Source organism: Cervus canadensis, chromosome 8 (assembly GCF_019320065.1).
Source record: "Cervus canadensis isolate Bull #8, Minnesota chromosome 8, ASM1932006v1, whole genome shotgun sequence".
Classification (NCBI taxonomy): domain Eukaryota; kingdom Metazoa; phylum Chordata; class Mammalia; order Artiodactyla; family Cervidae; genus Cervus; species Cervus canadensis.
In genome coordinates, this window is record NC_057393.1 from 85269608 (window position 1) to 85295707 (window position 26100).

Sequence of the window (26100 nt, forward strand, 5' to 3'; positions counted from 1 at the left end):
CAGTGAGAAGAACTGATGTATTTAAAACCTTGCTGAGATCAGAAAGTCATTTCTGTCAACCTAACTAGCCTTCATTCTTTTGCTTTTGCCAACAAATAAAGTCAATTTCGTTTTCTTGTGTTAACCATCTTGACTACAGTTCAAGTGAAAAAAATTTTTGATTATTTAATACACAACTCTTTGCCAAGCATTTCTGTCACACTGAAAAGCAAGATAAAAATGACAAAAGAATCATGAGTTGTACCAGGCCAAAATTAATTTGATTAGGTAAGGAATAACCTACCTAAGCAATCTTTATACTTACAGGTAATTTGTCGATACAGTTAGCATTAGATCTTTCTGAGTAATCCAGTTTAAGTTATAGGTTCATAAAAATAAAGTTCAAACATCTGTAGGGTAGCACAAATATGATTTTCAGAAGAGGCTTCCTTGGATCAATTAAAATGGAAGATTCAAATTTTAAGTTAGTAAAGGCAATACCCAACTTTTTCAAAAAAAGACTTAGGTTGAGTGCTTTGGTGAGTCTCTTTCACACAAGTATATGGTAATTTGACCTGACATAACATATTGCACAACAAATCAAGCAAAATGTAATGTTACTGAGAAAGACAAACTTTGGGATGTCAGTGACACCTCTTACTACAGAAACTAGAGTCTCTTTTTCTTCATAGCTCTTGGGCCACAAGATTGCTCCAGGAGCTTAGGGTTTAAAATGAAACAAAGGGATAGTCATGGTTAAAGCACTATAAAGCTAATTGTGCCTGAGTCTAGCCTTTGAATACTCTGGCTCTCAGGTTAACTCTTTTCTTTCCTTTAATCATAGAGATTAAAGATGCCTACTTCCTTTTTCCATTCAAGCAACTGATTGCCTTGTGGCGGGGCAGGCGGGGGTGGCGGGGAGGGGGTTAGTGATGTGTGTGGGAAGGAAAAGGTCAGTTCCCCCAGCTTTTCACTTGAGGTGAGCCAACAACTCTTTTATGGTTTTTACTACAAGGAAAGGTTTAAAGACTCCTTCCTAAAATACTTTCTGCATGTACCTTTTCTTTTTTCCCAAATGGAAAGACACCGCTATAACCAGACACTAGTTTTGAGGCGGGAGTTATATTAGGGCTTCCCTGTTGGCTCAGTGGGAAGGAATCTGCTTGCAACGCAGGAAATGCAGGAGACTCAGGTTTGATCCCTGGGTCAGGAAGATCCCTTGAAGAGGAAATGGCAAGCCACTCCAGTATTCTTGCCTGGAAAATTTCATGGGCAGAGAAGCCTGGCAGGCTACAACCCCTAGACTTGCAAAGAGTCAAGACATGACAGAGCACTGAGCACGTGTCTGTGTAGCAAGTTACATTAGAAGGAAAAAGGTATCTGGGCTAGTGTGTAAACTTCATTCAGTGAAGACTCCTTGGTTAAAACAGCAGAATTTGCTGGATAGGGAGGAAGGAAAAAACGAGTTGAAACAAAGGGCCAGAATGCTGACTCTCACGGTCAGCTTCTGCATGGAAGTAAGGGAATTTCCAGGGAGGAGAATGAGTTATTCTAAGCAATGACATTTAGGAAGAAAGAAGAGTTCCTGTGATCTTTGGGCCAGTGAGCTATAGAAACTGGTCCCAAGTAGTTGATGGCTCAGAAATGGGGTAGATGAATTGTGAACTGCCCATGTAGTACAGTTAGGAAGTATGTGGATAAAAGTTCCTGGAAGCTGAAGTCTTCTTTTATTGACAGAATCTACACATGTGAGGCAGAGTTGGCCACAAGGTCCCAACATAGCACATTCTGACATTCAAATTAGACTTATTTAAATGTGGCTCCTTTTGATTCCTACAACTTTGTACTATGATGATTATCTGTACATAGGGATTCTAAATTGAAACAACTTTACTCACATAGTCATCATCACTCAATTTTTGGAGACTAACAGCTTGGTCCAATTTTTTTAAAAGGTAATAGGCTAAAAGACAAAAAAAGTCAACTAAGTATCAGGCCTAGTCGAGAATGGCTTAACATTACTCATTCTCTTCTTTGAACATTTTACTCAAGTGTTTTATTAGAGCTACTAGCTCGGGGTTCCCACCACGAGCATCAATTTGTTTATAGGCTTTAGATTCAAGCTCTTTAAGAGTATTCCGAGTGTATTCGAAGGAACCTACATTCTCAAGGTAATGTACACAGTATTTTTTAATATCTATGTTTTCGGTTCTCTGGCGCAAGATATTCTGCACCTGGGTGCTTTCCGGCCTCGACCAGATAGCATGAATAGTAGGGAATGAGAACTTTCCCTCTGTTAGATCTTCACAAAAGCTTTTGTTTTCACTGTATTCTTTGGAGTGTAGATTAGCGTAATCATCCCTGATTTGGAAAAAGAGCCCAAGTGTATCAAGTAGTGGTTTTAAATCTTCTTTGTAATCAGAGAACAACTGCATGAGACCTACTGCTAATCCAAATAGTCCACCTGTCTTTTGCAGCACCATTGCTTTATATTCTTCTTCAGTGGGACAAGTGTAATTATCCCTCCAGTAGATATCTAGGCCTTGTCCCTGATGGAGTTCTAAAAGCTGGCGGGTAAAGAGCTTTACTGCATCCGGGTGATCGAGGGTTAAGACTTTCTCTAGGCCAAGAAAATATACATAATTTGCAGAATTGATGACAGATGGAATTCCATAGATACTGTGTGCCACTGGAAAGCCACGTCGGAGTTTTGAGTTGTCTTCAATATCATCGATGAGTAAACTGGCATTATGCAACATTTCTGTCACTTCAATGATGATCTAGTAAAAAATACAATTGGAAAATTTCATTTTATTTGAATTATTCAACAGAGCTTATCAATACTTATTATATAACAGATTATCAGTGTCAGGTATCTTAGTTTTTGCAATTAATTACTATCTAGAGACCTCAATAGAAATAGTGTATGATCATTAAACTGAGTTAAGAGCTAAGAGTATTTTTACATCTATCTATTAATTTCTTGGGATTAAGAATGAGGTTAGAGAAACTTTCCTGGTGGTCCAGTGGTTAAGAATATTTCAATTCAGGATACGTGTGCTCAGTTCCTGGTCAGGGAACTAGGATCCCACATGATGCGGGGCAACTAAGCCTATGCCACAACTGGAGAGACCACATTCTGCAGCAAAGATGCTGTGTGCCACAACCAAGACCCGATGCACCCAAAAATAAATAAATACTAAAAAAAAATGGAAGTTATAATCGCCTAAATACCTGTAGCTTGTCTTCTGGAACTTTTAGCCAATGATTAAACGCCTGTGAAAGTTTGGTTCTTACTTGTTTACCTGCATTTAAAGAATACAATTTGGCAATAAATTAATACTTTAATTATAAGAAACACATTCACAAACTTCTAAAACTAGTAAGACTTGATAAATCCAGCCCCACCAATCCATTACCTACTATAGAGCTTAACTTCTACTGCTGGGTCCCTACTGCCAAAACTCATATCCTAAAGACACATAACCTTTTAAAATTAAGGCAGGTGAAAGAGATTTATAGTACTCCAGTGGCCCATCACTGAGCCCACTCCTTTCATCTTAACTTATATCAACAATTTTGAAATGGAATGACTTTTAAGGAATTATGATCTAATTCATTCCTTTCTTGAAAAGGGAGACAGTCTAGTTAGTGGCAGTTAATTAGCCTATTTCACAGACTACAGGTATTTATTTAATTGAAATATAGTGGATTTATAATGTGTTACCTTTCTACTGTACTGCAAAGTGATTATTATACATATATATATTCTCTTTTTTAATATTCTTTTCCATTATGGTTTATCATAGGATACTGAATATAGTTCCCTGAGCTATATACCAGGACCTTGTTGTTTATCCATCCCTTACATAACTATAGGTATTTCTAAGTAAAGGTACTTTGCTACTGAATTACCTTATAAAATGACCTCTTAAAATTATCTACCTTTCCTTTAAGATTTTAGAGACTGGACAGCTCTGTTTCTTTTCAAGCAAAAAGTAAGATTACCATCCCATGAAGTATTCTTTTTTAACATCTTGAACTTAGTCAAAAGTTAATTTCTTTATTTTGACTAGGGCCTTTAGTTTTTCAATATTATCTTTTTCTTTTTCTTTCACACGCATTTTATTCAAAACTCTTTCTCACCAGTGTCCCCAGGTAAGAACTGATGCTAGGCAAGGACTTTCTTAACCTTTACTCAAATTCCATTCTGAAATGTATCACTTCCCATTGGGCTCAAATCTGATCAAACTCTGAAAGTCAAGACCCCTGATAGCTCTCTTTTCTGCATTCTTTGATATGTATAATAGGGCAACAGCATATTAAAAAGCTGAGACATCACTTTGCCCACAAAGGTCCACATAGTCAAAGCTATGGTTCCTCCAGCAGTCATGCACGGATGTGAGAGTTGTACCACAAAGAAGGCCGAACGCCCAAGAACTGATGCTCCAGAACTGTGGTAGTGGAGAAGACTCCCGAGAGTCCCCCGAACTGTAAGGAAATCAAAGCAGTTCAGTTCAGGCACTCAGTCGTGTCCGACTCTTTGGACCACAGCACACCAGGCCTCCCTGTCCATCAAGTCGGTGATGTCATCCAACCATCTCATCCTCTGTCCTCCTTTTCTCCTCCTGCTCTCAATCTTTCCCAGCATCAGGGTCTTTTCCAATGAGTCAGCTCATGGCATCAGGTGGCCAAAGTACTGGAGTTTCAGCTTCAACATCAGTCCTTCCAATGAACACCCAGGACTGATCTCCTTTAGGATGGAGTGGTTGGATCTCCTTGCAGTCCAAGGGACTCTCAAGAGTCTTCTCCAACACCACAGCTCAAAAGCATCAATTCTACGGTGCTCAGCCTTCTCCATACTCCAAATCCCACATCCGTACATGACCACTGGAAAAACCATAACCTCGACTAGACGGACCCTCGTTGGCAAAGTAACATCTCTGCCCCGCCAATATGCTGTCTAGGTTGGTCAAAACTTTCCTTCCAAGGAGTATGAATCTTTTAATTTCATGGCTGGAGTCACCATCTGCAATGATTTTGGAGCCCAGAAAATAAAGTCAGCCACTGTTTCCACTGTTTCCCCATCTATTTGCCATGAAGTGATGGGACCGGATGCCATGATCTTAGCTTTCTGAATGTTGAGCTTTAAGCCAACTTCTTCACTCTCCTCTTTCACTTTCATCAAGAGGCTCTTTAGTTCTTCACTTTTATCTTTTTCTTACACAGAAAGCTCAAGAGAGGTCTTTGGTTAATAGTCACCTGTAGAAGCTGTTTAGCCCAGATATAAAGGAATGGTAGCTAAAAACCACAATCAGTTCATTTAATGAAAATGTTCTATGAGCTTCCTGCTAAAGTGAATGGACAGTAACATCCTAATTTCAGATTAGGCTTCAGGGAAATAGTTACATAAAAAGTTTCAGTAAACAAAACAGTATTTTCTGAGTCCTATCTGTTTTTCTCTGCACCAATCATCCAAACAAGTGGATACATACACCCTCATCACATACCCAAATGGAAAAAAGTTTCACTTTCTGTGAGAAGTCTAAAAGGGAAGGCTCTCTTAGAGTTCTGGAAGTAGTATCCTCTATTAACCCTTAAGGTGAACATGGTCTGAGTAGCAATTATACCCCTAACTTCTGATGTATTTTCCAGTTTGACAAAGGTCAATCTGGGCTACAACGAGAATGCACAATTGTGCAAAGAAACTTGATCACTTTAAAAAACCAAGCTTCAAAAAAAAAGAAAAACAAAACAAAACAAAACAAAAACAACAACCAAGCTTCATTTTCATTAGAAAATGAACAGAGCAATGTACAGTCACATTTCTGCTTTCATTTCAGAATGTATTTGGAAAACAGTCAAATGAAGGGCTTAATTTACACATACTCAAGTTTTGTTTTCAGGTTTTAATATTACAATAATGACTATTTCCTCTTTAAGACCATAACATTACTGACTCCCTTTCTGCACGCTTACTTCTTCCTCAGCTTCCAACCGCAAAGGCCTGGGGACCTACACTTCTGCACAGGTAAATAAACAAATATAAATACAAGTCATTCTATTAATACTTCACTAATTTCAGAAATCCTAATGTCAACAATTATTATTACAACCTTTTATTAGTAAGAGTAAGGTTACAATAAGTGGTCTCACCCACCTTTAAGTCACTTTAGTAACTCTGAAGCTCTCTGTGAAAAATACTTTATGCATAACATAGTTTCCTATTTCTTTAGGAAAATCTTTTCAGATTATATTCTACCATGAATGCAAGAGTGTATTTGATTAAAAAAAAAAGACAGGATAGCTCAGTTCAGCTCAGTTCAGTCGCTCAGTCATATCCGACTCTTTGCAACCCCATGAATCACAGCACGCCAGGCATCCCTGTCCATCACCAACTCCCGGAGTTTACTCAAACTCATGTCCATCGAGTCGGTGATGCCATCCAGCCATCTCATCCTCTGTCGTCCCCTTCTCTTCCTGCCCTCAATCCCTCCTAGCATCAGGGTCTTTTCCAATGAGTCAACTCTTTGCATGAGATGGCCAAAGTACTGGAGTTTCAGCTTCAGCATCAGTCCTTCCAGTGAACACACAGGACTGATCGCCTTTAGGATGGACTGGTTGGATCTCCTTGCAGTCCAAGGGACTCTCAAGAGTCTTCTCCAACACCACAGTTCAAAGGCATCAATTCTTCGGTGCTCAGCTTTCTTCACAGTCCAGCTCTCACATCCATAAATGACCACTGGAAAAACCATAGCCTTGACTACTTACTTTGTTGGCAAAGTAATGTCTCTGCTTTTTAATATGCTGTCTAGGTTGGTCATAACTTTCCTTCCAAGGAGTAAGCGTTTTTTAATTTCACAGCTGCAATCACCATCTGCAGTTATTTTGGAGCCCCAAAAAATAAAGTCTGACACTGCTTCCACTGTCTCCCCATCTATTTGCCATGAAGTGATGGGACCAGATGCCATGATATTAGTTTTCGGAATGTTGAGCTTTAAGCCAACTTTTTCACTCTCCTCTTTCACCTTCATCAAGAGGCTTTTTAGTTCCTCTTCACTTTCTGCCATAAGGGTGGTGTCATCTGCATATCTGAGGTTATTGATACTTCTCCCGGCAATCTTGATTCCAGTTTGTGCTTCTTCCAGCCCAGCGTTTCTCATGATGTACTCTGCATATAAGTTAAATAAGCAGGGTGACAATATACAGCCTTGACGTACTCCTTTTCCTATTTGGAACCAGTCTGTTGTTCCATGTCCAGTTCTAACTGTTGCTTCCTGACCTGCATACAGGTTTCTCAAGAGGTGGGTCATGTGGTCTGGTATTCCCATCTCTTCCAGAATTTTCCACAGGTTATTGTGATCCACATAGTCAAAGGCTTTGGCATAGTCAATAAAGCAGAAAGATGTTTTTCTGGAACTCTCTTGCTTTTTTGATGATCCAGCCGATATTGGCAATTTGATCTCTGATTCCTCTGTCTTTTCTAAAACCAGCTTGAACATCGTTGGAAGTTCACAGTTCACGGGATAGCTGTGAGTCTTAAATGAGTCTTAAATATGTTATCTAAAGGCCTAAAACATTTCTTCTGAATAATGAGGATTAAAACAAAGCTACTGAAGTAGTTCATTAGGTAGATAAGCATTATTATTAAAATGTAATTACAGGCAGTTCTTGCTTTGTACAGTAGTGGAGTGGGAGACACTGGGTGATGCTAGTTAAGATTCTTATCATCACTGATAACTGGCATATTTTACGGTAGCCCAGTTCCAACCAGTGTTTGCCAGCTTATAACAAAATAAGCCCAGCAACAGGCGGGGAGAGTTCAGGAGCAACAGTGTGACCTTTCTCAAATCGAGACCCTAACATAAGTGAAGCTACTGGCAGCTGAATAAATGTCACCCAAAAGCAGGCTCTTGGCTTTTTCTTGAACAGTTGGCAATGTTCCCTTGCTTTCTCCACTTGTCTCTCCCCCATGCTTCTGAAGCATTGACATTAGCAAGTGTGTCTCCATTACGGTCTGCTAGAGTAGAAATATCACTCATCACGATGGTTTCCAAGGTGGAGGTAGAGCTACCACTCTTCTGGCTTAGGACAACCACACTTACCCTCCCCCGGCTCATAAAGAATAGAAATGCCCTAATTCCCACTGAGGTATGCTCATCAAGAAAAGTGTGCGCTTTATTCATTTTAAAATGTTTATTTATTTTTGGCTGTGCCGGGTCTTTGTTGCTGCGTGAGCTGTTCTCCAGTTGTGGTGAGTGGGGGCTACTCTAGTTATGGTGTGCGGGCTTCTCACTGTGTTGACCCCTCCTGCTGCTGAGCATGGGCTCTCGGCCACGAGGGCTTCAGGAGCTGCAGTTACAGCACAGGCTCAATGGTTCTGGCACATGGGCTTAGCTGCTCTGCGGCAGTCAGTTATCTTCCTAGATCAGGGATCGAGCCCACATCTCCTGCACTGGCAAGTGGATTCTTTACCACTGAGCACCAGGGAAGCCCAAGTGTGCACTCTGGAACAGAAATAAAAAGTCTTAACTGTGACTAAGTTGAGGTCATCACTACACTATAGCTGAGACACAGTGTGAGCTAAATACATCTTCCTATGGTTGTCAACTTATCACCTTATTTTTTTTTTGGCCACACTGCACGGCTTGTGGGATGTCAGGGAGTAAACCCAGGGCCTTGGCAGTGAAAGTGCAGAATCCCAACGGCGGGATTGCCAGGGAATTCCCAACTTTTCACCTGTGAGTAACTGGTTTGAATTTTTATTGAGAAGCCACATTTATCAAATGCATACATTTTTACTTGCTACTATCACTTCTCAGAAAAGCTAAGGAAAAAAAATTAGCAAAATAAAACACACACATATATATGATTAAGCCGTGTCCAAGTGACTCATCTTTGTAGAGGAATAATTTAGGTTATGGTTCCAAGTAATGTGCTTTGAATGTTTTGCTATTTGTCTCTTACAGGAAGTAGTAGTGTAAGAAATGCTGTCTGGGGTTTCCCTGGTGGTCTGTGGCCAAGGATCCATCTCGCCATGCAGGGAATACTGGTTCAGTCCTTCGTCGGGCAAGATTCCACATGCCATGGAGCAACTAAACTCATATGAGGGCCACAACTGCTGAGCTTGTTCATCTAGAGTCTGTGCTCTGCAACAAGAGAAGCCACTGCAGTCAGAGGCCTGCACCTCACAGAGGCCCTGCTCGTTGCAACTGGAGAAAGCCCACGTGCTGCAACGAGGACCCACCACAGGCAAAAAATAAAAAGTTAAGTGTAGCTTTTTGTTGTCATACAAATTGGCATAACACCCCCTAATATCAAAACAGTAGGGAATAAAAATGTGTCGCATCCATAAAGGATAAAATTTCTAATGAGATACTCAAATGTTTTAAGTATTTTTATTTTTAGTTATGTTATAAAATTGGATATTTTTAAAGAGGTGCCTTAAAAACGTCCCTTTTAAGAAAAAAAAATTGTAAAAGTTTATAATTATTTTCCTTATATGTATCTCCTTAAATAGAAAGTCTCAAGAGCTGACAATTCTAACCTTTTCTGTATGTTAATATTTAAATGACCACTACTCTATATAAATGACCCTATATGTATTATGACTAAACTATTACCTGGTAACTGAAGTAAGTACTTGTAAGGTTCTAGAAGAATTCGTTGGACCGTTTCTTGAGTCTTCTCCATTGTTTTTAAATTTCAAAGCTGATCTGTAAAAAAGGAGAATCATAAAGATGAAGTAATTCAGTATCAAAAGTGGGAAGGAGTTTGTATTTCAAGATGTTTTAGTAAACTTTCAGTTGGGTTTTAAGTGAAAATTCTACACCTATGAAACCTTAAAAACAAAACCATAGAATTAGATACTTCTATATTTGACTGATCATATAAATTAGAAAACATACTTTTTTTCCCAAGAGCATTAAAATGAGTATGTTTTATACATGTGACCCTTAAACAACACTGGGGTTTGAGGCACCAACACCCTCCCCTCTGCAGTTGAAAATCTTGAGTGCTATCAATACTTCACAGTTGAACCTCAGTATCCCTGGTTCTGCATGCACAGATTCAAGTCTAACCACAAATCACGTAATACTGTAGTATATATTATAAAAAGAAATATGAGCATAAGTGGAATCTGAGCAGTTCAAACTCACATTGTTCAAGGGTCACATTATATTTAAAACATAAGGAGAATATAAGGAGAAAATTCTTTTATGCATTTTCTTCACAATCCATTTTAGACACTCTGATTAAGACATGCACTAACGAGCGCAATTACAAAAGAAGTCTTTCAAAAATTAGTTAATTTATTAATTTTGGCTGTGCTGGGTCTTCGCTGTTGTGCGTGGACTTTCTCTAGTTGTGCCAAGTGGGGGATACTCTTCCTTGGTACATGGCTTCTCACTGTGGGGGCTTCTCTTGTTGTGGAGGACAGGCCTCAGGGCATGTGGGTTTAGTTGTGGTGCATGGGCTGTTGCCCTCTGGCATGTGTGATCGTCTTGGACCAGGGATGGAATCAGTGTCCCCTGCACTGGTGGGCAGATTCTTATCCACGTACCACCAGGGAAGTCCCTTGAGTGCAATTATATTAAAAATATTCCCCGGAGGAGACTTATTATTCTGAATTTTATATTTACTTCAATATTTCCTAAAAATGCACTCACAATTTTATTGGAATCCTCCTTTACTGTTCAATCTCCACCAGCTCTTTATAAATATCTATTGCTACTTTTGTCCTCTTATTAGGAATTTTCATTTCTGTTTTTGTTTTTTTCTGTTTCTTTTCTTTGGGCGGGGAAGTCTTCATTTTTAATCTGGACATTTCAGAAGGTTTCTCACCTTTGTCTACCTTCGTTTCTTGGGACAATGATTTGGTCCCAAGGATCATGCTAAAGGATTGAAAGGTGTGTTTTCTGTAGTCTACTCTTAAATATCTAGGTGAAATGATCATAAAAATCTGCACTTCCCAAAGGACATCCTTTTAGCAATATGAATCCAAAGAGAAAACTTCCACACAGAAAACTGCTACATCTGCTTTGAACAACAATTAATGTTAAGTATGTCCCAAGGCAAAAAAAGTTCAGAAAATACTTTGAAATAATCCAAATACCAGTTTGGTAACCTGATGTGTGCTAAGTCATGTCTGATTCTCTTGACCCCACGGACTGCAGCCGGCCAGTCCACGGAATTTTCCAGGCAGGTATACTGGAGTGGGTTGCCATTTCTTTCTCCAGGGGATCTTGCCTACCCAGGGTCTGACCCTGTCTCCTGCATCTCCTGCATCGGCAGGCTGATTCTTTACCCCTGTATCACCTGGAAGTAATCTAATAACACCTATACTGTTTAAAGTCTGACAAAGATTATCTTATTCTTAAGAGATTAAAAAAGAAGATGATACGCAGGAAGAATAATCACTTAGGTAAAAGATTACTGAACAGAATTAAAAGTAGAATTTTAAAAATGTACCACATATATGTATTTTAACCAATTTTATTTAAATAAAATACTTTATTTAAACCAATATTTTATTTAAACCAATTAGTAGCCATCTCTTCTCAACTAGGTTGAAAACAAAAATTCTGTTTTATCTTTTTTGCAGCCTCCAGAACACATAATTTAAAAATCAACATGGACTTCCCTGGTGGTCCAGTAGTTAAGAAACCATACTTCCAATGCAGGGGATAGGGTCTGGATTTCTGGTTGGGGAACTAAAATCCCACATGCCATGCGGTGTGGCCAAAAGAAAAAAAAAACCTGTAAGACCAACTTTGAATAATTCTGTTTTGTTTCTGTCTAGTTTAGTAGCAACTATACACTGCTGGATAGATATCAGAGCTAACCTGTTTCAATTCTGTGGGTTTTGGTTTCTTCAACTTAAAATATCAGTTATGAATCTTTAAAAAAATCCTTTCCTTTGATCATTCAAGAAAGTTTAAGAATACTCACCAAACAAATAAGTCAATTAATGTTCCTTCCCTGGTGGCTCAGCCGGTAAAGCATCTGCCTACAATGTGAGAGACCCGGGTTCAATCCCTGGGTTTGGGAAGATCTCCTGGAGAAGGAAATGGCAACCCACTCCAGTGGTCTTGCCTGGAAAATCCCATGGACGGAGGAACCTGGTAGGCTACAGTCTATGGGGTTGCAAAGAGTCAGACACGCCTGAGCGACTTCACTTTTCCCAAAAAACGTTTATTTGAAAGTATTCTCAACAGTGGGAAAACATAGAAGCCTCAATTTTTCTAGGTCCTGAAAACCAGTCTGTTTCTTGTCTTGTGTAGTTTAACTGTTGCTACCCTACAACCCTGTGGCAATACTTATTACAGTGGCAATACTCTGACTGACCTTTTTCTTTACCCAAAAGACTGCAATTTATCACACCTAGAAATTTTAGCTGTCACATAGGAGACCTGAATATAAAGAGGCATTACTGTGTTACATGAACTCTACTAATTTTTAAAATATTTTATTGATGTACAGTTCATTACAATCTTGTGCCTAATTTACTTTCAGAGTGAACAACCACCACAGAATGCCTCTGTTCAGAGTCCAAAACTACTCATTTTCACAACTGGGAAGCTGCCTTAAATTTGTTCAAACAATATATGATGAATATTAATTAACAAAATCAAATTCTCTTCTCCCTGGAGACAATAACCCCCAGGTTGGACTCCCTGGTACCTGTCCCTCTCATCTAGTCCTCTACTCTTCACCCTGTGACCTTTTCTAAATTCAAATCTGGTCCTATCTCCTCTCGGATTGGGAACCTTAGACGTTATCCCACAGCTCTTAAACAAGAACAAAACTCCCTAACAAAGCGTGTCACGTTCGGACAGTCAAACCCCCAGCTCTCCAGCCTCAGTTCTTCATATTTTAAAAAGCTCCCCGCTGGCACAAGGCTTCCCAACATGATACCGTTTCTGTCTGGAATGTTCTTTCCTTAGTTAACTCCTGGTAAACCTTCTGCTCTCAGCTCGATCTTCACTTGCTCGGGAAAGCCTTCCCTCATTTCCTTAAAGCAAATTCCCTATTTCCAATTCTCATATCACCGTGACACTCTCTTTCGTAGCAATCACACCTGTTGCAATTTCACACTGACGTGTGTGTCCATCCTAGTTAATGCTCCTGTCTTATGCTCCGATTCAGGAAGGCAGGGGCCATACCAGTTTTTTCACATGGTAGGCGCTCAAATATGTGAAATGAACGACGGAACCAACGGCAAGTGCCTTCCAACGCGTTAGAGGTTAAACTCAAGGCACACTCCCGCATTGAAAAGTGAAAATATGCAAAGTGTTTTTTTTTTTTTCTTTTCTTTAAAGGGAAGGATCTGGTTTCAGTATTGCCAAATCGACATACAAATATAAGGGCGGCTGCGGAGCGCAGAGCGCATCCGTCCAAACTCCGGGAGATGACGGATGGGTCTGAAGAAAACTGCCGGAGAGATACAGGGAGGAAATTTAAATAACTTCGAGTCAGATTTTTAACACAGGCTTGGCAGAAGAGCTTCAGACGTCGACTCCCCTAGCACAGGGTCGGTGAGGTGCCTGCTTCCTCCCCGCCCACAGGGCCCCTTCCGTCCTGCTGGGTCCCTTGCGGCTCCTCCCCTTCTCCAGCCAAAGGATGGAAAATTCATACACAATCCGGTTCAGCATCCGGGTCCTCACCCTCCTTTCTTTCTTCCGTCTCAGCTCCGCCTCCCAGCCTCCCCCACCCACCTCCCCATCCGGGTTCCCCCCCAGCCGCCACCACAGCCACTCACAGTTCGAGGATGATATCACAACTTTCACGCCGCGGGTCCGGGACTAAGCTGTACCCAGTATCAGCTTCCCACCTTATAGTTCAGAGTAAGGATCCCTCCGATGCCTACATGAATACTTCCCCCTATTTCATCGCAGAACTCTCCGCCCTCCTCGGCCACCGGCGACACCGCATTACTCGGTGCAATAAAATGCGCCATCCCGGTCACACTGCGCAGGCGTCGTTGCCGCCTCCCCTCTGCTTTGTTGCTCCTCCCCCTTTCGTTTCCCCCCCGCCCGTTTCACGGAGGCGCGGGGCATTGCGGGTCTTGCAGTTCTCTGCGGGAGAGGCCTCGCGCATTGGCCCGAAAGGCTGGACTACATTTCCCGGGGAGCTTTGAGGCGTAACTTTCTGTTTCCATAGAACTGGTGGGAAAATGGCGTCGTTGTTTGTATCGCGGGGACCAATAGGAACAGGGTATAGGCGGGTTCTAAAGAAGCCTAACCAATCCGAGGTCGACTAAGTAGCCATCCGGGAAAGAGGTAGGGGAGGGGGAAAAAAGTCTAGGGGAGGGGAGAAAGGAGGGAAGGGGGGGACTTGGGGTGGGGGGGGAAGCGATGTTTGCCCGTCAGTCGAGTCCGGAGTGAGGAGCTCGGGCGCCGGAGCGGAGGGAGACTTTTCAGCTTAAGCTTGCCGCTGCCACGGCCACCGCTTGGACTTTTGCTCGGAGGGAGCCGCAGAGGGTCTGACGCCGCCGTCCTCTGGAGGGCAGCGCGACTGGGGGCCCAGACCTCCAGTCGGGGAGAGATTTTTCGTCGTCCCCCCTCCCCCCAGCGAGGGAGCCCGAGCGGCCGCCAAACAAAGGTACCAGTCGCCGCCGCGGGAGGAGGAGGAGCCGGAGCTTCAGCCTCAGCAACCGCTGGACCCGCCGCCCTTCTTCCCCCATCTCTCCCCCGGGCCTGCTGGTTTTGGGGGGGAGCAGGGGAGGGGACTCTGGACGTGCCGGGGTCGGAGCTCGCCTCCGAGGAAGGTAGGGACATTTTCTGAGGCTTTCGCGGTCTCGTAAGGGGGTCTTTAAGGGAGTCACTGGGCCCGGCCGAGGAGCCGGGGGAAGGTCGCCCTGGTGGTCTCCCCGGGCACCGAAATTCGGGGCCTCGGCCTCCGTGGAGCTCCCCCCGCCCCCCGCAGTTGCCGAGTCCGAGTCGCCCCCCAGCCTGGCGGCCGCACACTCAGCGCTTTAGCGTCCCTCGGCCGCGGTGGGGGGCCCGGGTCGGTGGGGGAGCTCTGTCGCCTCCTGGCCCCTCGGCGCTCTCGCCGTCCCCTCGGATCCCGCTCCCACTTGTCGGGTGTCCGTCTCGGAGCGGGACGTGAGCTGAGGCTCTGCGGCGGGTCGGTGCAGCTCGCGGCCCTCCGGACCTCCCGGCCCATCCGCCGCCCCTGCTGTGCTCCCCCAGGCCCGGCTCACGCCCGCTTGGACTTGGGGTGCGCGGCCCTTTCGAGGGGGAGCTGCCGGAACGGCGCGGAGGCCCTCGGGCAGGAGGGCGGCCGGCCCCGCGCCGGCCCCCAGGCTTGTTGTGAGTTTCTTCTCTGACAGAAATGGCGTCATTGTCGGAGACGGGAAACTCCGTCGGGTCCCGACAATGGGGACGGGAAGCTGTCGAGCTGTGTAGGTGGCAGGGTTTGCGGGGATGGCGGGGCCAGAGGGGACCCTGGATCGGCGTTTGGTGGTTTGGGGGCTGACGCCTCCTTGAGTCCCTTTTCGGCGTGCAGGCTTCGCTGGAGTCCCTCCGCCTCCGCCAGTGCAGAGGGGTGCCCGTGATGTTGACGGGGTGTCTTTTGTTTCTTCTCCAGGTGCAGGTGAATCTGGTATTTTCGGGGAGTTCGCGGCCCCAGGATCATCATGAAGGTAAGATCACCTCCAGAAGACGAGCCTCGGGGGCTAGAGAATCTAGGAAGTGGGGGCTTTGATCGAGTTCGGGTAGGGGGCCCCTCCGAGTTTTCCCGAGGAAGGTGTGTGTGGTGGCTTGGGGCCCAAGCTCGTCCCCGGAGACGACGAGGGTCAGCTGGTGTGGTTATCGGTGGGCTTTTCTGTGGAGTCGGAGCCGGTTATAGGATATCTCGCTGAGGATGATTTTTCCCTTGTAGAACCTCTCTTTTTGCGGGGAATGAGAGAAATAGCTGCGTGAATTTAAGTGTTTTAAAAAGCAGGTCAAGTAATCTGACTCTAGGAACTGAACTGTATTGTGGTTCTATCGGTTACACTGATGAAAGAACATCTCATTTATTGTGTGAACAGTATTGTGAATTTTTAACAGAAGACCTCCTTGCTTAGGGAAGTTAAATATAATCTTAATTGAAAGATTTTTTGAAGAGAATGTTGGTGATCTTTACATAATTCAGAGATAGCAGTTTTTCCTTGTATTTCCGGGGATTTAGGATTATATGGTGTGTTTTCCTCTGCTGATCCATTAGGTCTATAAGTTATCAGATGCTGTATTGCATTGTGATAAAACCTATGGCCAGGTTCTTTTTAAATGTAAACATGTTAACTGAACGGAGGATATTGTCTAAAAGAGTACAGTTTGCTTAAATGGTTGAAGAAATTATAGTCATAAACTTAGTACAGATTGTTTTTTCACTTTAGAGAATATGTGATTGAATGTTGTCATATTTTTTAACGCACTTTAGGATGAAAAGCCTTAGATATCTGAAATGTTCAGATTCAACTGGTGGAACTTAGAGACTTGCAGGTATTTTTCATCCACTACAAATTCAGAAGAGCTTGAAAAGAGTAGAGGGTTTTCACAAGGATAGAAATGCAACAGTTAGTATGTTAAAATGTAAATGACATCTACTTTTGACAGTCCTTTGAATTATGTTTTTAAAATTTTAATTCTCTTCAGAATCAGGACCACTTTTATAGTACTGCATCCAAATTAAGATTTGCAGTACTTGTTCATGGTAGAAAGTGAAAGCCATGACTACTTAAATATTTATCAGTTATACAAAGTAGTTAAATTCAGTCCAGTTATTTTTTTTTAGGTTTTTTTTTCTTTTTGAGTTTGAGGTGCTATAAACTCCTACATGAAATAGTTTAAATCTGCTGAATTACTATTTCACCTTCATATAAATAAAAAAACAATCAGTGATGTTTCAGAAATGAATCCCTTTTGTTAATCACAGATGCTAGCTCGGTCACCTTCTGTCTGACCTGTGTGAAACAGTGACAAGTAAATTTTTTAGAAAAAATTATGTTTTTGGCATTGGACAGCAATTTCTGTAGAAAAGTGTTGGGTTGAATGATTTAAGTTTATAGAGTGAATAATAACAGGAGTTAGTTTGGAATAAATGTTGTAGTCTGTCAAAGTTTCCAGTGGCGTGCCTGGCACATCTAGGGTACTATGTTAATTTTTGGTTAAAGGAAATGTAGTAAGTTGAAGGTCTTTTAGATTTTCTTTTACTCTCTTCCTTTCATTTTCTTTTTTTTTTTTAACCTGTTAAAAAAATGAAAGTACGTTGGAAACTTCAGCTTGAAAGTTTCATAGTATTAGGCAAATGCAATTTTTTGGTGTTATTTTAGAACTACTCATTTTAAAGATTCAGCATTTCCATTATTACTGCCTATAAAGTTACTAGTAATGTTAAAAGGAAAGAATTGTTAAAATAATCTTCTAATTTTATACAAGAACTGTTTTTATCAGTACAATAAGTCCTGTCTTTGGGACTCTACTAGTAATCATAAGTTCTAAAAACTTAGCTTATTTCTTTCAACTTAAAAAGTTGAGAGGCTGCTCATGATTGGTATTTGCTTTAACAAAATTGTAATTCAGAAAGTATGTGGTATTGATTATATTAGACTTTAGATTTTTTCTTATGTGTGTTCCCAGTCTCTATATTGTAATGACAACTAAGCCATGGAAGGATTTAGGCCAATTATCAGATCTCCCAAAGAAATTTGTACTTTGTAGCAAGCTTTTAAATTTGTATTATTTGTCCTCCTAGTCACAGATTTAAATTTTATTAAGTGACAGCATATTGAGGTAACTGAAAAAGTGTGTAGTAATACACTTTTTTGGTTGTTGCTTTAAAGTCCCAAGGCAAGAAAAAAATAGACCCATCATTTTAAATGTTGTATGTTTTAGAAGCAATTTTCCTGTAGTACTAACTTTAAGAATTTATTTAAATAAATAAAGTCTCTTTACCATATCTCGTGGTTCTGCCCGGTGTGTTTTTGAGAAATATGGCTATAGTATAAAAGCGGTTTTGTGCTTTAACATAGATCATGACATTGGTGTTACATTGGGTTTACTTTTCATACTTGTGATAAACCTTTCAATGTCATTGATAGCACATTGTGAGGAAATGATAGATTATTGAAGTCTGTAAATAATTCTAAGACTTAATTATGTCAGATAGATTTTCTGTTTTTTTCTAAATTTTTAATTTTTTTTTGCTTTATTTCCTGCATGTTATTAACATTTCTCTTTACACTGCAGTAAATTTTCAAGTGGAAATGAAACAGAGTAGACATTTCAGAATCTTTAGGGGATAAGTGATTCAGATGGTTGTGCTTAGGATCTGGGGAGATAGACTTTTTCAGATGTACCATTCTCTCCTCAGTAATCACTGTCTGAGACCACATAAAAATAATGGATTGATTGCACGTCCCTTTTGAAATATCCTTTGTTTGTGTGAGTGTTCTTAGTCCCTCTCTCCCCACCCCACCCTTCTCCTTTCCTCTCTTTGGCTCCTTCTCTCCCTCCCTCTTGCCCTTCTACCTTTTCTTCCTCTCTGGTTTTTTTCCCTTCCTCCCTCTCCCCATCTACCCTTTTCTCTCTCCCCGTTTTATAAATCATTCAATTAACAACAACCTCTTCCATGTGTCAGGGAGTTTGACATGAAGGTAAATAACATTGTCAGTCCTGTTCTCAAGGAGCTCATAATTTAGTTGAAGATACAGAAAAAAAATAAAGCAAACAGTACATATTGAATTATACAAGTATTTTTTGCTGTACAGTATTTGTGATAAGTGTGATGGGAGGACAGAAGAGGACATCTAAAGCAGAGAGCCATGGAAAGTTCTCTGGTGGACTTGGCATCTAAGCTGAAAGTTAAGGCTTTCGCTAGGTAAGAAGAGTAGAAAAGAGTGTTTCAGAGAGGGAACAACATACTGGAAAATAAAGGAAAAAAACAAGATGATGTATCTGGAAACTGAGTAGTTCACTGTGGCTGAGGTTAACATAAAGTGTGATGTATTTGGGGTAGGAATAGGATGGGCAGTGATGGGAGATGAAAGTAAGTCAGGGAGCTGAAAAATTTCTGGAAAGCTACATGGAACCACTGAAGGTAAGGATACTGGGTTTATACTGTAGAGAGATCACTTTGGTGGTGTTACAGTGAAATATCTAAAGGGAAATCCGAATGGAAAATCTGGAAATTCCAGGTGATAAGTCAAAGTGAGACGTGAATAAGGAGCTGATTCATGGGAGACTTAGTTTCAGGTGATAAATCAAAGAAAGAAGTGAATAAGGAGCTAATTCCATGGGAGTAGAACAGAGGGAATAGATCTGAAATATTCAGGAAGTAAAATTGAGGACTAGTAACTCACCCTGGGATAGAAGGAAGATGGAGGTTTCTGTCTTGGAGCATGAGATAGATGTTATTTTATTCTGAATTAGGCTGTGACTGGAGTAAACATGAATAAGGTTTTGAGTATTCAGGGGACCTATAGGAGGTCCGAATCCAAGTGGACTTAACTAATTATTAAGAGTAAGGGAAAAAAAAAAAAAAAGAGTAAGGGAGCAGGTAGAATGAAATCGGAGGCTTGGTTAATCCAGTGTGAACGTCAACCTCATAGTTAATATTTATGGTATTTCAGGGTACTTGGACCCATATTACAGCAAATGTATTTTGTGCTATAAACTTGTGATCTTTTTGATGAATAGATAATTTTGTAAAACACTGACTTGTTTTCTGTCAAATTTCTAATCCTTTGCTTATGGTAATTTTTTAAAATGTGGTACATATATCATGAAAGAATGTGTTTTTGCTAACTTACCTTGTAAATTCAGTCACTGAGGAGATACCATGTGTCTTGTTTATACTAGATGTGACTGTCGGTATTGAGGATACAGCAGTAAACAAAACAAGAATTCTTAAGCCTTGTGGACTTTACTGTCTACAGTTGATGCTTGACCTGCACTTATACATGGGTTTTTGATAAATACATGTATATGTAGTGTAAATGTATTTCTTCTTTCTTATGATCTTAATAATAATTCCTTTTCTCTGGCTTACTTTATTGTAAGAATACAGTGTAAAATACATATACAAAATATGTGTTTATCGACTTTGTATGTTATTGGTAAGGCTTTTGGTTAACTTTGAACTATTAGTGGTTAAATGTGGGGGGAGTCTGAAGTTATACATGGATTTTCCACTGCATGGGGAGAGTGGGGCCCCTAACCTTTGTGGTGTTCAAGGGTCAACTGTATTAGGGTGGATAGACACCAAACCAAAAGAAAAAAGTGGTAAGTTCTATGAAGGGAGATGAGGCAAAATCAGGATAAAAGGGTAGAGTAACCGAGAGTGTGACTTTAGGTTAGATTGTTTGATCTTGCAATGTTTAAGGAGCAGGAAGGTGTCCTTTAGGGCTGAAGTGGGAGGAGATGAGGCTTGAGAGCTCAGGAGGGCCAGAAAAATGTAGGGCGGTGTAGGCCATGGTAAAGACTTAAAGTCTGAGTGTGCTAGGAAGTCACTGAAGAGTCTCAAGCCAGAGAGTGAAGTGATTGAGTAGGGAGTCAGCTGCAGGGGAGTGGGCGTGGAAGTAGGGAGGTGAGTTGCAAGTCAGTTTGATGAGAGATGGAGGTAGACTAGGGGTGGGAAATGGTTGTATTGAAGGTGGGGATATAGGAGTGTAATGAATTGGGCATGAGCTTTCTGCTTGCTGCTGTTTATAGATGACTAACCCTCCCATCCCCAGTCCCTTTAAAAAGATCTTTTTGCTGTGATTTGTTGGAGAATAGATTCTTGGAACTGAGTACAGCCAAGGAGCCATTCCCAACCCTTTGTTGTTGTTCAGTCACTCAGTCGTGTCCGACTCTTTGCGACTCCATGACTGGAGCACGCCAGGCTTCCCTGTCCTTCACTGTCTCCCAGAGTTTGCTCAAACTCATGTCCATGGAATCGGTGATGCCATCCAACCATCTCATCCTCTGTCACCTGTTCTCTTCCTGCCCTCAGTCTTTCTCAGCATCAGGTCTTTTCCAGTGATTTGGCTCTGTGCATCAGGTGGCCAAAGTATTGAGGCTCCCAACTCTCAGCCTCCCATCGTTAGTGGGCAGTGAACATTGAACTGAGCCGTCCTTTCTGTTATTTTGTTTTGCTTCTGAATTTTAGGAAATGAGGTAAAATTCACCCTTTAAGAAGGTATTTATTTATAAGTTTTGTTAGGCCAGGTCTCAGTTGCAGCATTGCAAGGTCTTCAGTTGCAGCGTGCCGTATCTAGTCCCTGACCAGGGATTGAACCCAGGCCTCCTGCACTGGTAATGCAATCTTAACCTCAGGAGCACCAGGGAAGTCCCGAAACTCATCCTTCTACAGTATACAATTCAGTACCTTCCACAGACTGTTTCCGTCACTACTGTCTTAACTCCAGAACATTTTCATCTTCCCCAGAGAGACCTGTTATCCGTTAGTAGTCACTCTTTCTTCTCCCTTCCCTCCATCCTTCCTCTGGCAATCACTAATCTACTTCCTGTCTTTAAGAATTTGCCTATTCTTGACATTTTCTAGCAATGGAGTCATTTAATACGTGACCTTTTGTGTCTGACTTGTTTCACCTATCATAATATTCTCAGAATTCATTCATTTTGGTATATGTCAATATTTCATTCCTTTTAATTGCTGAATAATATTCCATTTCCCTGGATAGATCACATTTTGCTGCTTCATTTATTTCTACTTTTGCCTATTATGAATAATGTTGGTGTTAACATTTGTTTCAGACTTGTGTGTGAACATACATTTTCCATTTTGGGGGTTCTTAGGAGTGGACCTTTCAGTTTTCAGAGTAGTGATACTACCTCTGGTAACCCTATTGAGAGCTGAGTGTTTTGTGTTGTAGAAAGTGGCCACTAAAGAGTTGGCCATTTAAAAAATTCACTCAACATTTATTGAATCCTTGCATGCTAGTCTCCAGTCTAGCCATTTAGGATATATCCAGCGAACAAAACAGGTAGAAAGTCCTGGCCCTGTGGATCTTACCTTTTAAGATGAGGTGAGGGGCAGACAAGTAAGAATAAACATAATAAATCAATTATCTAATTTGTTAGGTGGTCAGTAGTAGAGAAATACGAGGGGAGCTTGGTAAGGAGGACAGGGAATATGAAGTGGATAGGTTGTAGCTTGAAGTCAGGTGGTCAGGTAGGGTTCATTGAGAAGATGTGTGTGTGAATACTTGACAGAAGGATGTAAGGGAGTTAGTTAGTCATGTGGCCTCAAAGGCAGCTGGGTGTGTTCGGTGACCTGCACAGAGGCCGGGGAGCTGGAGTGGATGAAGGAAGGAAGGAGATCAGAAGTGGATGGGGTCAGACAGGTAAAGGGGGTGCACGCTGGGGATGGAGCACATCAGAGCTGATCACCTGGGCCCTTGAAGGCCTTTGTAAAGATTTTAACTTTCACTCTGATAGAAATAGGGAGCAGTTGTGGGTTTTGAACAGAAGAATGATGCAGTCTCATTAGAGAGTGGCCAATTTTCCTTATATTTTAAAGGATCACTAACTGCTGTGTTAAAAACAGGCTGTGGGCAAGTCTACAAGATGGAAACCGACCAGTTAAAAGCTCTAGTCATAAAGAATGGTGGCTGCCCCAATGAGGGAGGTGTGGAGTGGTCAGCTTCTAGGTGTGGTTTGAAGATGGAGTCGAAAGAAGTTCTTGTTGGATTGAATGTAGAGGAAGGTCAAGGAGGGTACCAAGATGTTGTAGATGAATAACTGGAAAACTGGGATTTTATGAGGAAATTAGGGCTGCATAATTTTTGGAAATAAACAATTATATTGAATACGTTTATAAAATATATTTTACATTTGTGGGAAGTGCTGACTGGTATATTGCTTGGTGAAATATGACTAAACTCAAAATATGGATATGCTGTATGGTGGACCCTTGAGTAACATGGGTTTGAACTGCTTGGGTCCACTTACACAAGAAGTTTTTTCAACAAATAATACAGTCATACTATACAGTGCATGGGTAGCTGAATCAAAGAATGTGGGTCTGCAGATACAGAAGGCAGCCTGTAAAGTTATATCAGGATTTTCAGCTGTCCCTCCAGTCCCCCCACCAGTGTTGCTTAAGAGTCGACTCTATTAGGTTTTTAGTTACAAATACTTGAAAACTTTGCCGACTTCCCTTTCTGATGAGTTGTGTACAAACAGGACTGCTGGTGCCTTCATTAGGTGTTACAGGACAAGGGTGTTGCTGCCTCACGCGGAGCAGGCTCTCTGTTCTGTGGGAGATGACACGAGCAGTCATCTGTGGGGCAGAATTATTTAAATATTGCAGGTTCTAGAAGGTGTGGATTTTGATAAGGCACATATTACAAGTAGGATTACTTAAAATTTTTTATTGATACCTAAGTGCAGAGCATTACTTTTTAGCTTGTGACTTACTTTGAATACAGGAGACAAAAGAAAATACTAAAAAAAGTCTGTTTCTTTCAGAAAAAGAAAGGAAAAAGAAACTTTTGGGACTTCTTTACACCTAGTGGACATTAAATGAAACATGAACTGTAAATAACAAGCTTTTGTTCCCAAGATGACTGAAATATTTTCATTTAATTACTTTACATGAAAATAAGTCAGTATATTTGTTACCTCTTAAACTGCTAATTAGTATGTTTAATTTTAAGAGAGAGCTTTTGTTAAATAAATTGAGGAGTGCAGGAAATCTTAATGGTCACATTTCCCATGGAAGATAATGTGTTTCTAGAAATTTGATAATTTTCATACTAAAATTGGAGACAGCATTCAAGTTTGGGGAGGAAAAGTGAGTTTAAATAAGTATGTAAAGTTTAGCAGAAAGTAAAAGACAAATCTACTAGGGTCAGTTCACAGAGACAGAGAAACCAAACTTCCTGTTCACCTCACATACTAACAATCATGTTTTAGGTTGGTTAATAGGACTAAGGGACAAAATAAAAGAGGCAGAAAAGAAGTTTTAAAACAACGCTTGGCTTAATGAGGATAATATCTAACTGTGAGTAACTAGATGTACTGAGTGTTAGGACAGTTGAAGATAAAGCTACAATTCTGCATTACTCTGCCTGCTGTATCTTTCCAGCTTAACACTGGTGTCGGCAGTCTGGTGGGCAGTCTGGTAGTAGACACGTTGATTCTTTGCGGCAATTACTGTCATTTGAAGGAAGAAAATCTTTACAGAAAGTAATTTAGCTGTCACTTGAGAGAATAATAATTAGTGCATAGTCTTTTACTATTGAAATGTGTCAGAAAACAGTCTATATGGGACAGTGAGATAGATACTTTATGTAGACTTTTCTTACTTAAGCCATTTTTTTCCCCTTAATTTATAGATGGGTTTTTGGCAGTGTGACTTAACTCTAGGAAATCTGAAGTCCTATGTCAAGGTTTTGACAAACAATGGACTGCTGTCTCCTAATTTGATAATCTTGCAGGGCATGCTTGCATAGAAGAGTGTCACTGGTAACTTTTAGTAAGTTTCACTTAAAGTCACACTAATTTCTTATCATTTTCTTTAATAGCAGAAATGAAGATTATAAGTCGTCAAATCTTAGACCAAATGGCATTTAAAGAAAAGACTCACCTTATACTGATAGTAAAAGTTATACTTGAAAATGACTATGAAAGCCACCTTTTTTTAGTGTAAGTGCCCAGGAAATAGTGTAGCTTAGTGATTAAGAGCATATGGCTTGGAAAGAGAGAGGTCTTGTTCCCAGGCCTGTCTTTCTGTGTTCTGGCTGTTGAAGTTTGGGGAAAGTTATTTATTTTTGAAGTGAAAGTAAACATCAGATTCATTTTCTTGCAAAGTGGGGTGGTAACATTGATAGTTACCTTACAAGGTTGTGTAAGTACTAAACGAAATAACATTTAACTTAAACTGTACGTGTTCTGAGTAGTCAGTGCGTGGTAGCTGCATTATTCTGGTAAAGGCTGTCACTTCTTTTATAAATGGGTAGAGTGAGGGTTCTTTCATTGAGACTGCTTGGGATTAAATTGGGACTCTCATGCTTGCCAAGTTGTGGGCAGTTTTCTTTAACTTTCTAGGAAGGCTGGTGTCCTTGTCTTAGATGAGGAACGGTGGTAGCGCTTACCTCATGGGGCTGTTAGGGGTGACTCAGTGTAATAACAGGATCTACTCCATAGTAAGTTCTCACTAAATTGGAGCTGTTATTGTTAGTTCATGGAAAGAATGTGTAAATGCTTATGAGTTTAAATGCTTTGGGGGTGATAGAGTGACTCTAGTCTCTTTTAACTTAAAGGTTGATTTGGAAGTTGGGGGAAGAAGTTATAGTTTTGTGATTAAGATTGAAGCCTGTTATTACTGCCTTTGTGAAATCCTTAAAAAGACTGTTCAAGGGAAAGTGAAAACCAGATTTCTTTATTCCAAGAACTCTGCCTCCATTTCAGACCTTTATTTATTCTAGCCCTTCCTGATGCAGAATCTTCTCTTAGTAAATACTGGCCCTCTCTTCTAATTTGCTGCTGGCTTGCCTAGGTGGGATTCTTTCAAGGGAAAAGTAAATTTTACTTCCAAGCCTAGAGGTTTTTTGTTGGATTAGGTGAGCCACTGGAGATGTTCATTTTCTAGGCAAGCATCCACATCCAGCCTTGCTTATATAGGGAAACGTCTTTTTCCTTCTCACGATCTGATCTGATCACTGTTCGGATGTGGCGGTTAGTCACCTGAAGCTGCTCTGCCGTGGCAGAGCTGTGGGGGTGGGGTGTACGAGGCCTGGGGCCCTGCCAAGCCTGAGTCTGTCTCTGCCCGGGAGAGTAAAAGGAAAACTGAACAGGCTCAACGACAAAGAGCTACTATTGCTGTCAGAGTTTAAATGAGGCAGCTTGGCTTTTACCTCTTTGGGAGTTTTAAAAAATTTAGCTTTTTATATTTTCAGTTTTATCTTGCTAAGTGTATCTCATCCAAGGTCCCATTTCATTTTTTTTAATCTGAATATCCTTGTTGAAAGTTGTTCAGTGATTTCTTTTTTTCTTGTCTGGGCTGCTTGGCTTGTGGCATCTTAGTTCCCGGTCCCGGGATTGAACCCTGACCTCCTGCAGTGAAAACGCAGAGTCCTAACCACTGGACTAAGAGGGCAGCCCTAAGTTCAGTGATTTTTTAAAA

At 41.1% G+C, this 26100-nt stretch overlaps 2 protein-coding genes across 10 annotated transcripts in view; one reads left to right on the plus strand and one right to left on the minus strand.

Moving 5' to 3' along the window:
* Positions 1-1683: 1683 nt before the first annotated feature.
* Positions 1684-13965, minus strand: GGPS1 (geranylgeranyl diphosphate synthase 1). Of its 3 annotated transcripts, XM_043477060.1 has the most exons (5): positions 13742-13965; positions 11932-11989; positions 9603-9695; positions 3214-3284; positions 1684-2759 (listed from the first exon to the last, which is right to left on the minus strand). In XM_043477060.1, the coding sequence occupies exons 3-5, from the start codon at positions 9670-9672 to the stop codon at positions 1998-2000; spliced, it is 903 nt and encodes a 300-aa protein (XP_043332995.1). In that variant the 5' UTR covers positions 9673-9695; positions 11932-11989; positions 13742-13965; the 3' UTR covers positions 1684-1997. The 3 variants fall into 3 exon arrangements, with proteins under 3 accessions (XP_043332995.1, XP_043332994.1, XP_043332996.1); XM_043477059.1 differs by lacking the exon at positions 11932-11989 and having other exon boundaries at positions 13742-13964; XM_043477061.1 differs by lacking the exons at positions 3214-3284; positions 11932-11989; positions 13742-13965.
* Positions 13966-14327: 362 nt separating this feature from the next.
* ARID4B (AT-rich interaction domain 4B) overlaps positions 14328-26100 on the plus strand; it is a 134239-nt gene continuing 122466 nt past the window's right edge. For 6 of the 7 annotated variants that reach the window (XR_006270937.1, XM_043477045.1, XM_043477049.1 and 3 more), the window contains exons 1-2: positions 14328-14749; positions 15571-15625. Coding sequence is in view for 6 of the 7 variants with exons in the window: in XM_043477045.1 (XP_043332980.1) it covers positions 15620-15625 (6 nt within the window). In the remaining variant the exon portion in view is untranslated. The remainder of the gene's footprint in view (positions 14750-15570; positions 15626-26100) is intronic. The other variant, XM_043477046.1, reaches the window with a different exon arrangement.

Coding starts and splice junctions, on each gene's coding strand:
- GGPS1 (XM_043477060.1), bottom strand. CDS start 9,672: ATGGAGAAGACTCAAGAAACGGTCCAACGAATTCTTCTAGAACCTTAC. Junction 3,285..9,602: donor GTACTTACTTCAGTTACCAG/GTAATAGTTTAG, acceptor CTTTAAATGCAG/GTAAACAAGTAAGAACCAAA. Junction 2,760..3,213: donor TTCCAGAAGACAAGCTACAG/GTATTTAGGCGA, acceptor ATTTTTTACTAG/ATCATCATTGAAGTGACAGA.